The sequence below is a fragment of the Anopheles maculipalpis genome, chromosome 3RL, assembly GCF_943734695.1.
Source record: "Anopheles maculipalpis chromosome 3RL, idAnoMacuDA_375_x, whole genome shotgun sequence".
Classification (NCBI taxonomy): domain Eukaryota; kingdom Metazoa; phylum Arthropoda; class Insecta; order Diptera; family Culicidae; genus Anopheles; species Anopheles maculipalpis.
This window is the reverse complement of record NC_064872.1, coordinates 11,758,795-11,771,312: the sequence shown is the minus strand read 5'-3', so window position 1 is coordinate 11,771,312 and position 12,518 is coordinate 11,758,795. Positions and strand designations below refer to the sequence as shown.

At 42.4% G+C, this 12,518-nt stretch overlaps 4 protein-coding genes across 4 annotated transcripts in view; 2 read left to right on the top strand and 2 right to left on the bottom strand.

The window, feature by feature from the left end:
• LOC126564882 (protein limb expression 1 homolog) overlaps positions 1-12,518 on the bottom strand; it is a 508,128-nt gene that overhangs the window by 470,538 nt on the left and 25,072 nt on the right. The gene's annotated exons all lie outside the window — the stretch shown is intronic.
• LOC126564724 (protein CNPPD1) lies at positions 3,971-5,876 on the bottom strand. The gene is made up of 4 exons (XM_050221818.1): positions 5,689-5,876; positions 5,284-5,574; positions 4,912-5,034; positions 3,971-4,839 (listed from the first exon to the last, which is right to left on the bottom strand). Exons 1-4 carry the CDS (start codon positions 5,725-5,727, stop codon positions 4,003-4,005), a joined length of 1,290 nt encoding a protein of 429 aa, XP_050077775.1. The 5' UTR covers positions 5,728-5,876; the 3' UTR covers positions 3,971-4,002.
• On the top strand, positions 5,964-6,805 carry LOC126565279 (ATP-dependent Clp protease proteolytic subunit). The gene is made up of 2 exons (XM_050222442.1): positions 5,964-6,095; positions 6,164-6,805. The coding sequence occupies exons 1-2, from the start codon at positions 5,979-5,981 to the stop codon at positions 6,797-6,799; spliced, it is 753 nt and encodes a 250-aa protein (XP_050078399.1). The 5' UTR covers positions 5,964-5,978; the 3' UTR covers positions 6,800-6,805.
• LOC126565499 (uncharacterized) lies at positions 7,980-8,770 on the top strand. Its single transcript, XM_050222681.1, has 4 exons — positions 7,980-8,057; positions 8,130-8,294; positions 8,355-8,516; positions 8,597-8,770. The coding sequence occupies exons 1-4, from the start codon at positions 7,980-7,982 to the stop codon at positions 8,768-8,770; spliced, it is 579 nt and encodes a 192-aa protein (XP_050078638.1).

The following is a 12,518-nucleotide window of genomic DNA, read 5'->3' as shown; positions in this document are numbered from 1 at the left end:
CGACGAAGTAACGAAATCCGAAATTTAAATTAGACAGATCCCACTTTGACGCGGTTAATATTTTACGTTGATTGATCGAAAACGACTGTAGTAATTCGAATTGCTACACTGCGAACAGCTACACTAAACAATGCGAAAGCCATTGCATACATATAGGCGTACCAGTGGAGCACATCGACAAAACGCACTAGGAGCTGGATACGGCTATGTAAATATGTATTATCGTTGATCATCGTTTTCGATTCACAGTCCAACTCCAGCGTTGCTATCATCGTTCGGATTATTCGCGTTCCAAACGGTATCGAACGATTGGATATGCTTGTGAGCTGTGTTGTGTTTCATTTCCGCATGATGATTTGAACGGCTAAATGACGAATTGATATGCTAGTTATTGATTCACTGCTATTGGTGCTACTGTTACACCTACTATTTATTAACTATCCTCAAAACACAACCCCGGAATGTATGCAAACAGACGAAAAGTGTTACGCGTTGCTGTTTGTTGTTTAAGTTTCGAACTATGATTAGGGCGCAAAATATGTTAAATAATTACCTTCCCTTAAATTGTTACCTTCTAGAGCGAAGCTAGTGACTAGTAAAACTAGTCCTACACCTATTGATATGTTATCGCTTCGACAAATGCACCAGAGCACAACTAAGCTGCCATGAATTTCACTGCTCTTGTTTGATGAAATAAGGCGAGTTAAACTTACACGAATTAAAAATTCGATGACACGACACCAACTACTTTTACGATACGATAGCATCATCTTTACTCTGATAGCAAAAAAAAAAACGCATATTCAAGACGGATGTTGTGTTTATAGTTAGTTAATTTATGCCCCGTCCTTGACTTCAACCATATATAAATAATCGACAAATTCATGAAATTTGAAGCATACTTTGAAATTTGAATATTGAAGGAGGGAAAAATGGTGCAAAATATTTAAAGAAACAAAAATTATGAATGTCACTAGAGTAGCGTGTTGTAGTAGTAATTGGGTCCATTGAGAAAAAGAAAATATGCAGGAAAAATCTTTATTAGATTATAGTAAATTACAATACATTGGTATAGCTTTCTGCAAATCAGAGACCAATTTCTCCAAATGTGTAAAAGTAGTGAAAACAGGTAGATAATCGTGTTCTTTGCTAATGAGTGACCGTTTACCCTCCTTCCTTCTAGTTGTTGCATCGAGTAAGTTAGTCGCAGGCAGGCATGTGTTACGATGATATTATATGGCAGAGATACCTCACATTAATTTGGAGCTCTAAGTATTTACCATTTTGTGCGTAAAAAAGCAGCGAGAATGACTAAAGTTTGGGGATGGACATGAGTTGCAGGTATATTTCTCTTTGAAGTTGCGTTACTGTGTCCTTAGAACTCATTATTCAATTGGCTCGCGAATCGTTTCTTGTTTCTCCACCAATGATGACACTGCACGTTAGGAACAAACAATTCTCAACCAAGTTCTTCCACACGCATTCCATTGTGCGCTGAAACATTGGAACAAAAGGTATCAAAAAGGCGGCGTGTCGTAATCCCTCCATGATGCAGCACAATAATATTCTAAACCTAACACTTACTCTACTACTCGAAACCTACCCTGGCCTTACACAATTTAGCAAACAATTTAAAGAGTTTTCTCACAAAATGGAATGTGTGGTAATTGGAACTCCATCGTCCGGGATATGATTGGTTACAAACTGATATGAAACTATTTTTCTAAATCTCTTCCCTCTCTGGCTTCTGGACGGTGGTCAGATAAAGCGAAAGTAGTGGCGCACGTTCACCAAAAAAAAGGTCAATTTTCTAGTAATCAAACACTTGGATAACACTGTCCTACGTCGTCTTTCAACTTAACTCACACGGTCGATTAAGTATAGGAACGAACCGAAGATGGAAACATACAACAACTAGCAAAAGCTAAACTAGCATAATGCGCATTTCAAATGATAAATATATGAATAAAAATATATATTAGCTATCAGCGGTAATAAAATAACATGATTTTGGTAACATGAAAAAACCCAGGTAGCTACTGCTTGCCAAGGTTTTATGGGGCGACACGTGGTGGGAGATTAGAGTATAGTTCGATAAATATTATGACAGAATTCAATTCGAAACCAGTGGGACGATGCTTGTGAAATGCTTTGTAGTTCTTCCAGTTAGTAAACTCACTGAAACCACGATTAGGCTCTCACACTCACTCTCATGAAATAATGATGCTCAAATCAAAAACGATTTACAGTTCCGCGTACGGTAGTAGTAGTTAGTACTCATGCTCGGGTCTTTTGTAATAACATTTGACCACACAAACAAACACTCATACAATACAAATCGATAAACGATGTAATGACGAACAGCAATAGAAATAGCAAATATTGAACGAATGTGTACCAAATAAACAGTAATTCTCTATCTCATCTTATTCAAGATGTGTTTGTTGGTATTGCGACTGATAGATAGATACATCCGAATATTTCAATATGAAAAAGTGATATGAACTGATATGAATTTAGTGAACCAAAATTACTTAAACACTTACTTCATGCAGCTGTTTTGTGAGTTTGGTCGTAGTCAGAGGTCCTCGGATCAAAATCTTCGTCTTCTTCTCCTTGGACTGCTCAAGTACGAGCAAGTCGTGCAGAAATTGTCAGATCGGGTTAGCGTTGAAGTCCTCCATCCACGGCACCATCCAAACTCCGACAGATTTAACTTCATTTGATCTAGCTAACCTAATCAACGCCTCCTGCCGAACACCTACCTGGTGGGGCTAGCGTCCGGCATCGTATCTTTTCGGCTTTCATTTCGCATTTCGTGTGGTTGTTGAAGTCTTCCGGATCGCAGGAGTTTTTGGAGTCAATAGTAGGCACGATTTCCCTGAACAGTGCGCCTTCGGTAACGTTATCCGAAGTTACGATCGTACAAAGGCAGTGGAAGTCCTCCACCACCTCGAGATCGTCGCCGTCAACTGATACTCTGCTTCTGTGTCTGGGTCTGTAACGGTCAGAACTCCCGGCAAGCCTGTACTTTGTCTTTGTCGCACTAATCCTCAATCCAACCCTATCAGCCTAACGTTTCAGTCGGGTGTACGCCTCGCACACCGGCACCGATGTCCGTACGATGATGTCAATTTTATCCGCGAAGCCATGGAATTGGAGAGTTCGGTACCGATATCGACGTCTGGTTATCTAATATCTTGGCCTTTCTGTTCGACGCATCAACGACGCAGTTTTCTGAGGGTATATCAGTTATGATCTACTGGTAAAAGACTACGGAAAGACTTTGACCCACGATAGATGAGTTGAAGTTCTAGGCTTCAAAGGTTCGATCACCTAGCTGTAAACCCTCCCTGGTGTAAATCAGCGTATGCCAGGATCTTATAGAAAAGTCTCGGGGGACACATTCTACCGCCAAGTTGGAGAGAAAACCATTTGTCTGGCTCTTGGGTATATAAAAATGCCCTCCAATTTCTGCTTCGTCTTGTTGTGTGATTCTGCTGTGGTGTGTGGGATGTGTGTGGTGTGGCTGATCACTTCGACGACGAATGGTACAAATCGATATTGTGGTATTAAAATTTAAAATACTTTTTGATGTACACAACCTCATAACCATTGCTAACTGATGTTCCTTTCGGAAAAAAAATCATACAGGTTTTTAAATCCAACTTTGAATATCCAACTTTATTGCAAAAAAGCATTCAACAGATTAAATTAAAAAGCACAAAAGATACGATTCGAAATTCATATGCAATGTAAAAAAGTAATAATTAATTATATGTATGTTATTATTAGTTTCGCTTGAAATAATGTTAATTGTATAAATCGGGAATGAAACGAATGTAAAGGTACAACAGATTTGCTGAATAATTTTGTTTCCAATGGTTGAATCGAAGCTATCACATGTAGCTTCTCTACCCATTGACAGATTTTAAGTTTCCTTCAACGAAACATTATCAATTAAGTGTTAGTCTATCTACTGTGGCTTCATCAGAAGGCTCGTTACAAAAATTTCAATAAAGAACTGAAAATATCGTACGTTTTCTTGTAATGCTTAAATATACCGTCGTAGTTGTCGTGATTCTCACCCTCGACACACCATTTACTGCTGCCAATCAGTGGAATGAAGCAATCGTACGAACAGTTGTGAGATCCGATACTGTTCAGTTCCTGCAATGGGTCCGTCGGTTTGATGCCAGCCTCTCGCTCTGACTCGTTAGTCTCGTGCTCGGAATGAATAAAATCTACCTGTTGCACAACGTTATTACCACCGGCCGGGTCAAAAATGAAGCGTATGTTACGGTAACGGTATGGTGAGAAAGGTGTAGCTTCTAGAGGTTGATTTGTACTCTGCCAATTTTGCTGTCCGGATGCAAAAGCAGTTTCGCAGTCTTTTAGGGTTGCATTTAGCTGTGATGTGGTGGTGGCAAGCGTGCCACCGTCGGTGATGCAGTCTTCCATAGTGTTTGTGCCATCAGCCGAACCGGAACTATCGAGAATGCTGTCCAGTCTGGTTTGTTGAGTTAGGGTAGAGCGGTTGGAAACGTTACCGCTGGCTTCAAGATTGGTTGATCCTCTATAAAGCAAGTTGCCCGGAAGTTGTAGATTACTAGCTAGCAGAAAGGCTCCAGCAATGGTCATTACACTGGCGGTATAGCTCAGCGCAAGCACGGTACTGTAATGTATTAACTGTTTGGCCATTGCAAATGAGGGTAGAAAGTTGATAAGCTCGGTATAAGTCAACCATCCACGAGTAAGGCCTTGCCTTTTGGCAAGAACCTTTTCTACCGACTTCAACTTTTCGAAGAAATCCCGCTTAGAGACGTACGCATTCCAATTCTGTAAAGAAAAGAGATAAATTATGTATCATGGAGAATTGAAACAAATAAAAAGATTATCCGGAACATTTACCATAGCGTCCAGGAATTCCAGCTCCAAAGCTTTCATCTGATCCGGAGTCATATTTCCATACTCAGCCCAGGCACTTAGATAGACGTCCTCGTCATAGCCGCAGTAGAATTTGGTAGAGACCATCTAAAATGTGACGAACAATTCCATAACCCGTTAAATACACCAAGTAGAAAACGAACAGCTGCCGTAGCACCCGAGAGTCTGGCAGGCGAAAGTTGATCATCGGAAGAGAAAATTGCAAGCTTTCTTTGCGTGTGCGTGTGTGTAGTGAGGCATGCAAGCGCGTTCCACTGTGGAACGTCCACAACGCAAAAGCAAGCCCATACTTTATCAATGCATTCGAGAAGAAACTACGGAACTATATGCACTTACCATTGATACTATAAATAATTCCGACGGTGTGATGCGGCGCACAAAGGTCGGATCGGTGGCGTTCAAGCGATCGAGATAGATCATCGCCAGTATGAGTGAGCATGGCGTCACGGATAGATTGCCCACAGTCGCAAAGTTCAATCGACTGAGGGAATGGCCGCGATGCGTTTCGGAAAACACATCCGCCGCGTAGTCCGCCAGCGGTCGGCTAATTTTGGTGCATCGCACTTTTGACGAACCGTAGTAGAGCGTTTTCTTGATGCGATCGAGAAACTCTTCGTGATCTATCACCTGCAGCGAAAGGAAAGTAAAACACGGCCGGAAGATGACCATAATTAGACAAATGGAGCAGGGTGGCGCCGTCGGACTGCGGATGCAGCGCACAAACACAAACACTCGTCGTACCTCTGTGTCGGTGATATTGGGCTGTTCGTATTCAATCATTCTGCGTTGTTTCACTATGCCTACAACACCATTGAATAATGCGTGCAGCTTATGCTCCAGGTACTGCAGTTTCAATACAAAACGCACAATTTATTTTGCGTTGAACAATCGCAAGAGAAAAACACGCTGCTGCTTCCGATCTTTTGTCACAGTGAGAGAGTGTGAAAACGCGAGGTTGGTAAACAACGAACCCATCTGACAGTTGTATGTTGACAGTCATTAAACCAACTGTCAAATCTGCCGTATTGAACATGATTACGAAATTTTGTTTACGTCTCGTATCATTTGCTACCTCGTCAGTGTTTATTATCGTAAGAACATCCACAATGAATAGGATAAAATCCTTTATGCCGCTTTTATCAACCGTAGTGAGTATTTGCAGATTGTTTCGAACCTATTTCCGTACATTGAGACGTGTCGTTTACCCCCTTTTCAGCGCAATCTGCATACGACCAACAAATCATTCCTGAACCTCGTTCCTATCGTCGTGGAACAAACCGGTAGAGGTGAACGGGCGTATGATATATTTTCTCGCCTTCTAAAAGAGCGAATCATCTGCCTGATGGGTCCCATCCATGACGATTTGAGCTCGCTGATAGTGGCACAGCTTTTGTTCCTACAGTCGGAAAATGGCACCAAACCTATCCACATGTACATCAATTCGCCCGGTGGAAGTGTTACGGCTGGACTGGCCATCTACGATACGATGCAGTACGTAAAACCTCCTGTAGCTACCTGGTGCGTTGGTCAGGCATGTTCGATGGGCTCGCTACTGTTGGCTGCTGGTGCACCGGGTATGCGCCATTCGCTGCCGAACGCACGCATCATGATCCACCAACCGTCGGGCGGTGCACAGGGACAGGCGACTGATATTCAGATACAGGCGGAAGAGATCTTGAAGTTGAAAAAACAGCTGACGGAAATTTATGGGAAGCACACAAAAACGTCGGTGGATGTGCTGTATTCGAAGATGGAACGTGACACGTTCCTTAGTCCTGAAGAAGCGCAAACGTTGGGCATTATAGATACGGTGCTGGAGCATCCCCCATCATCGACGGAAGCTACATCGTGAATTGTGGCGCAGAAAGTTAAGCAAAATGTTTGTTGAAAGTTGACTGAGCTCGAGGGTAATAAAATATGAGGTCAAATGCAGGAATTTGTATGATTCCTGCAGGTTACATTTTTTTCAATTGGAGAACTCAAAACATTACATAAATCGTTGCTTTTTTAAATAATGACCAAGCTTTATAATAACGAGTTTCATCCCGAAAGGTCTTATATACATGATTTCTGCTCTGATTTTTTCTTTTCAAAGCGATCTTACATTCTTCTTCTTCTTCTTCTTCTTGGCTTAACGACCTCTAGGGTCATGCCGGCCATCGCAAAATGGCTTACTAGACTGTTAGATCCACGTAGTTGGTTAGTCAGTCCTTACTACGGGGGGACGGTCCCCGGATGGGATTTGAACCTTGGTTCTGCCGTTGAAGACCGGCGCCGCTGTCGCCGGACTAATTTCAAATAAAGCGATAATGCAAAGGAAACTACTTATGCTGACCCTCAAAATGAATAGACTGCACTAAAATGAAAGCACAGCACAGGGTCCCTTTTGTGCCTCGGGCCCGCGCTAACCGTTTATAGAAACATCCGCCTCTGACAGTGAATTCCTTTAAACTACGATCTCACCTGTTCAAGAGGTCCCTTGTACGACTTCACCTAATAGTTAAAGGCAAGGCCCTTCAGGTGACAAAGTTTCCTGGAAAACATAGTCCTTTGGAAGACCCTTTAAATATTTGTATAATTTGTGGAAACTGCTGGACTCGGTGTCGAATATCGCCTCTCAATACATAAGACTGATCATTTAGCAACGGGAAAAATCAAGTCCTAGAAAATACTTATGACATCCCAAGATCTCTTGATATTTCTGTGCCAAAAGAAGACAGATATCAAATGTGAAATAACCGAAAATAAAGCTTTTGAAACTTTGTTTGAAAGTAAATATCGTTCAAATTGATCATAAAACAGGCATTCAAAACACCTACCTTGAGATGAAAGTTCTAAACAAATGCGTCATAGATGGTCCACATGGTAATGATCCATGAAATTTAATTAAAAGCATTACCATGGGAAAGATCATCCGAATTGCTGCAGATGGTATCTTACCTGTTGTGGATCACTGATTACCAATCTACCAAATAACTAGTAATGCTTTGGCAAATTCTGGTTCAGTTTATCCTACTACGCTGCTGATCAACATGCGTTCAGTTTGCTTGTGTTATGTACTAGCGATTACTTCTTTACTTAGTATTCAAGCCGCCCATGCAGCAGGAAGAGTAAGAACCGGTATTAGTCCATCCGATCCTAGCCAGAACCTTACGAGCCTTCGTGTCATTTTCCCATTGCAGAGAAACAAGGAACTAGTGATAGAGAAAGCTAAAACATGTCAAACCAATAAAACCGATTCATTTTTGATCAAATTTACCGTTCCGGCCAACTTCTCTTCAAGCAACAACGTGGTGCGGTTTTATGGGAACTTTTCCGTCTTGCAACAGATTCGACCCCCACTGGAGGTAAATATATACGGATTCGTGTTGCGTACGACGGTACTTAAATGGGACCATATTTCACAGATCACACTCATAGCTTATCGATGTACGCTTGATCTGCAAAACTGCCAACGGTACAATGCGCTGCAGGTGCCAAAAATATGCTCATTTTTATCCGACACCAACTCCTTCTGGTCGCCGTTTGTGCGCAGCATCCAACCAACAGTGAAATGTCCAATACAACCGGTAGTTTGTATCGTCATTTTATCCATCATTGGAAGAGTTCCTTTTATAAAACAATATTTTTACTCCCTTATGTCTTACAGGCAACATACATCTTTACGGATGCAGCATTAGATTTAAGCTTTTTTACCAGCTTCCCGCTGGATGGGTACACCTGGCAAGTAACGATGAAATTGTACTCCACCGCTAACACACCGAAGAAGGAGGTGTTCTGTTTCGCTGCTCAAGCTACTTTGAAGAGAGTTCGGAGTACTTAGTACAGGTTTGGATACTAGAAAATGTACGATCTAATCTGAACGGTGTGTAGCAAGTAAGTAGAATAAAAGCTTTCTTTGGTGGATGTTCCGCAAAGAGTTTTAATATGTTTGCAGGAAAGTGTTTTAAAACTTTAAAATCGTCTGTTTGATGAAAACTGCGTATTCTTCTTTTTTGTTTAACAACATACTGCCTTAACGATCTACCAGGTCACAACGGTTATCGAAGGGCTTACTAGACTTACTCTGACAGCATTTAGTTGGACAGACTGTCCTCACTACCGATTTAATTCCGCTGAGGCCCTAAAAAGGGCTAAACCCTGCTCTTCGAACAAGAGAAAATTTTCAACTCTAAAATTATTTTTCCGGCTGGTTGGATGTTTGGTTAGTTAATAAAGATTTTAAGTCATCGAACTTCATTCGGCTCTTGGTGGTTGTGACCATCACCCATAAAGATATTTCGAAGAGACTTCCATCAGATATCAGCAGCGACCAACAGATTTTTGTACGCAAACCTTCATTGAAGGAACTAAACCTATGAGTATCAGTATTCAATGGGGATTGCCAACTTTGCGATTAGGCTCAGAACGAACCAACAAAATGAGAACAATATTTTTAAAGACAGCCATAGCTAAGGTCTCAGGTTACTGCCGTAAGTCCGCAAAGGATCGTACGACAATATTTTCGTAGAATATTTCTTATAATTTTGTATATATCGTTTCATAATTTTATTTTCAATAACGTCCAGAATAAATCTATGTTTAATTAGACGAAGAAACAAAATTAAACACCATCCACTGTTTTCGCTCGATACTCCATCATATCTACATCCTTGTACGAGTATGGAACTTTGGGAGTGCAATTAAAAAGGAATGCTGCAAAAATAGTCCAATGTCCATTCGACTGGATCACGATGAAAAACTAGTTTTTATCCGTGTGCTAAATGAAAGCCAAACTTTTTTTTCGATGTGTGTGTATGTATGGATATGCATAGTCATGAAGAGAAAGGTTACAGTTTTTCACATTGACCAAAACCGTAAACCTTTTACTGTTATAAAGGTGGCTGAACTCTTCCTGCCTAAGGTGCGTGACAGGATTGCTCAATTCGTCGTACTGAAACCAATAATGGAGGGAGATGGGTAGGATGGTGGAGGGTGGTCTTGGAGAAAACATTTTTCCTAAAACGCTCACGCTGTTGTTTGTGTGGAAAAAAGGAAGAACAACGGCCACCACAAAAAACCCTCCCCGTACACAAAATATTGCATTAAGAATTCGGCGCGGGACGAAACCCCGGGTTGGTTTCCCCCAATTTTGGCGTACGCTCTAAAGAAACCTCTTTTTGGCGCAAGTTCTGATGTCTCCGAGGCTCTGACTGTATGCAAGGGGTTGGAAAAAGACGGGGAAGGGAAGAGCAAAAAAAAACTTGAAATGTGTTAATGAGCTTTTCATCCAATAATAATGATGGCTTTTCCCACAGATCATTCAGCGAAAATTCTGCACTGAAGACAGCGTTCCAAAGTAGCCGCAACCGCATCTGTGAGGAGCTCTTCACTGGTTGCGCTCTTCTCGAAGTGTTTGTTGGCCTGGTCCGTTTTTTTTTCGGGAACGGAGTGCACCTCACCTCACGCCACCCGTATAACCCTCACCACCGGGAACGCATATTGGAAAGGAAGCAAGGAACGAAAAACACACTTCGGACCGGTCGGCTCTTTGGTCACGTATTTTGGCCGGGATCGCAAGAACGGCCCAACACTGGCCGGTCGGGCCGCGCACGTTCAAAAGTGTACGTGGTTGCCGAGTTCACAAATTGTACGCGATCACTCGCTAGCTGTTTTACACTTGTCCGCGCTGTATATGGCGGTGATCGGGCGTTGCTGTTGCACTGCAAACTTGTTGACGAAATTGGCCATTTTTGCCAGAGACAATTGAGCTCAATCGAGTGGTCGAGAGCCGGGATCGAGTGTTTAGAGGGGGCACGACCTCTTTTGTAATTAAACGTGATACATTTATTTATTCGGCAAAGGATGGGACCGTCCAGTTGGACCGAGCGCGAATTTTGGTTTTTCAGAGCTGGGATCTGGAAGTCTTCGTATCAATCAAGTTTCGGCCGAGACATTGCTATGCGTCGTCTTATCACAGGTCATTTCGTTCCAATGATCTACGTGCTTATCTTTCGCAGTTAATTACACGTGTTTTATTGGGTTTAAATTAAAATTAACTCAGGCAGCTCGTTTACGTCCACAGTGGTACATGGTGCAATCTTTATATTGAAAGAAACAAAAAAAAAAAATGTTTCCTGATGTTTGTAACTACAAAAGGCAAACATTACGAAACTTTTGCCAGATACCTCGCCAACCAACACTGCACTTGCATGCACTTGCCTGCCGCGAGACGAAACCGTTGCCGTTGGTTTGACCGGAGAAAACGAACCGAAAATGTAAGGAATAAAAATTAAAATTTTAAATTACGGGAAAGACTTTTTTGCGTCAAACGCTTGTTCTCGGTAAGGGAGGAAATTCTTGCGTTCCTTCCATCACCGGCAGTAACAGAGTGTAACGCGAGCGTACGACGTTCCCCCGACGCTGGGTCATCGCATCGGGGGTTGCGATGCGATGAAAGGATGATTGGTAGCGATGGTTGTGATGCTTCGCCGGGGGATGCGATGCTTCCTCCACTGGGACGGGGACGGGCTAGTAACGATAGAACGATGAGTGAAAAGCGACAGCAAACATCGGAGGGCATCGGTAAACCAGCGAGAAGGTTAAACAAAAAAGATGACGCAGAGGAATAAAGAATATCGAAAGAGAGGTCGATCGGTCGGTGTGTTGCATGATGCTGCACAAGTGCATCAGGAAGTTGTGGTCGTCTTTTTTGGGAGTGCTTTGAGAGCAAGCCGAATATCAAGATATATCAAAATTTTTAAGTTACATCGCTTCCCTTTTATGCTGTATTTTGAGCATTAAGTAAATTTTATATACTAGTCCGTTGGTGCAATTAAATAACTGTGTGCACTTCCTCTTCCCTTACGCTAACAATGAAATAAAATACCTTGGAAATCATTACAAGACTCCAGCTAGTGGTCTCGAGCGCGAGAGGTCCCCCACTTCCCGCTGTCTTCTCTTGGGGGATTTTGATACGATGCATCAAAATGCAGCGCAATGCCGAACATTCGCAGCTGTAGATAATTAAATAAAATATATGAATGCACGTGTGCTTATCGCTTCGTTTTGGGCCGTTTGGGACGAACATTTGTAGAAGCGCAGAAATGACAAATGTCGGCGCTTTTTTTTTTACGTTCCCCATCAACCGCAGGACTCTCCGGAGGCCGGGTTCGGCGCTTTTTTGTGTTCGGTGTGTACCAATCCCTGTTTCGTTGAATTTTTAAGGAACAATGTGGCAACACAGTTAAGACATTTGAACGAACCACCAACGGGTGGAGGGCAGTAAACAATTTGCGGTTGGTGGGACGGGCCGGCGACAGTGCCGTCAAATGTACATTTAATGACTATCAAGCGGTTCGTTGCCTTTTGGGAGTGTGTACCCTTCACCACCTAGAAGTTCGCTAGCTGATGCGGACGGTAAAATGGGTCTATAGTGCTGATTGAGTTTTATTGCAAATCAGATGCAAAAACCAAAGAAACCTGGCCTGGTCTGCGCGAACTTTCCCACCGGACCGACGGTTGGTGGATGCCTTTTGGGGCGGAGAACCGATCAAATGCAACCCTCAGAAGCACTTGGAGGCTTTACTTGG

Coding starts and splice junctions, on each gene's coding strand:
- LOC126565499 (XM_050222681.1), top strand. CDS start 7,980: ATGCGTTCAGTTTGCTTGTGTTATGTACTAGCGATTACTTCTTTACTT. Junction 8,058..8,129: donor CCGCCCATGCAGCAGGAAGA/GTAAGAACCGGT, acceptor TTCCCATTGCAG/AGAAACAAGGAACTAGTGAT. Junction 8,295..8,354: donor AGATTCGACCCCCACTGGAG/GTAAATATATAC, acceptor CATATTTCACAG/ATCACACTCATAGCTTATCG.
- LOC126565279 (XM_050222442.1), top strand. CDS start 5,979: ATGATTACGAAATTTTGTTTACGTCTCGTATCATTTGCTACCTCGTCA. Junction 6,096..6,163: donor TGCCGCTTTTATCAACCGTA/GTGAGTATTTGC, acceptor CCCCCTTTTCAG/CGCAATCTGCATACGACCAA.
- LOC126564724 (XM_050221818.1), bottom strand. CDS start 5,727: ATGATTGAATACGAACAGCCCAATATCACCGACACAGAG. Junction 5,035..5,283: donor AATTATTTATAGTATCAATG/GTAAGTGCATAT, acceptor GTCACATTTTAG/ATGGTCTCTACCAAATTCTA. Junction 4,840..4,911: donor TGGAATTCCTGGACGCTATG/GTAAATGTTCCG, acceptor TTTTCTTTACAG/AATTGGAATGCGTACGTCTC.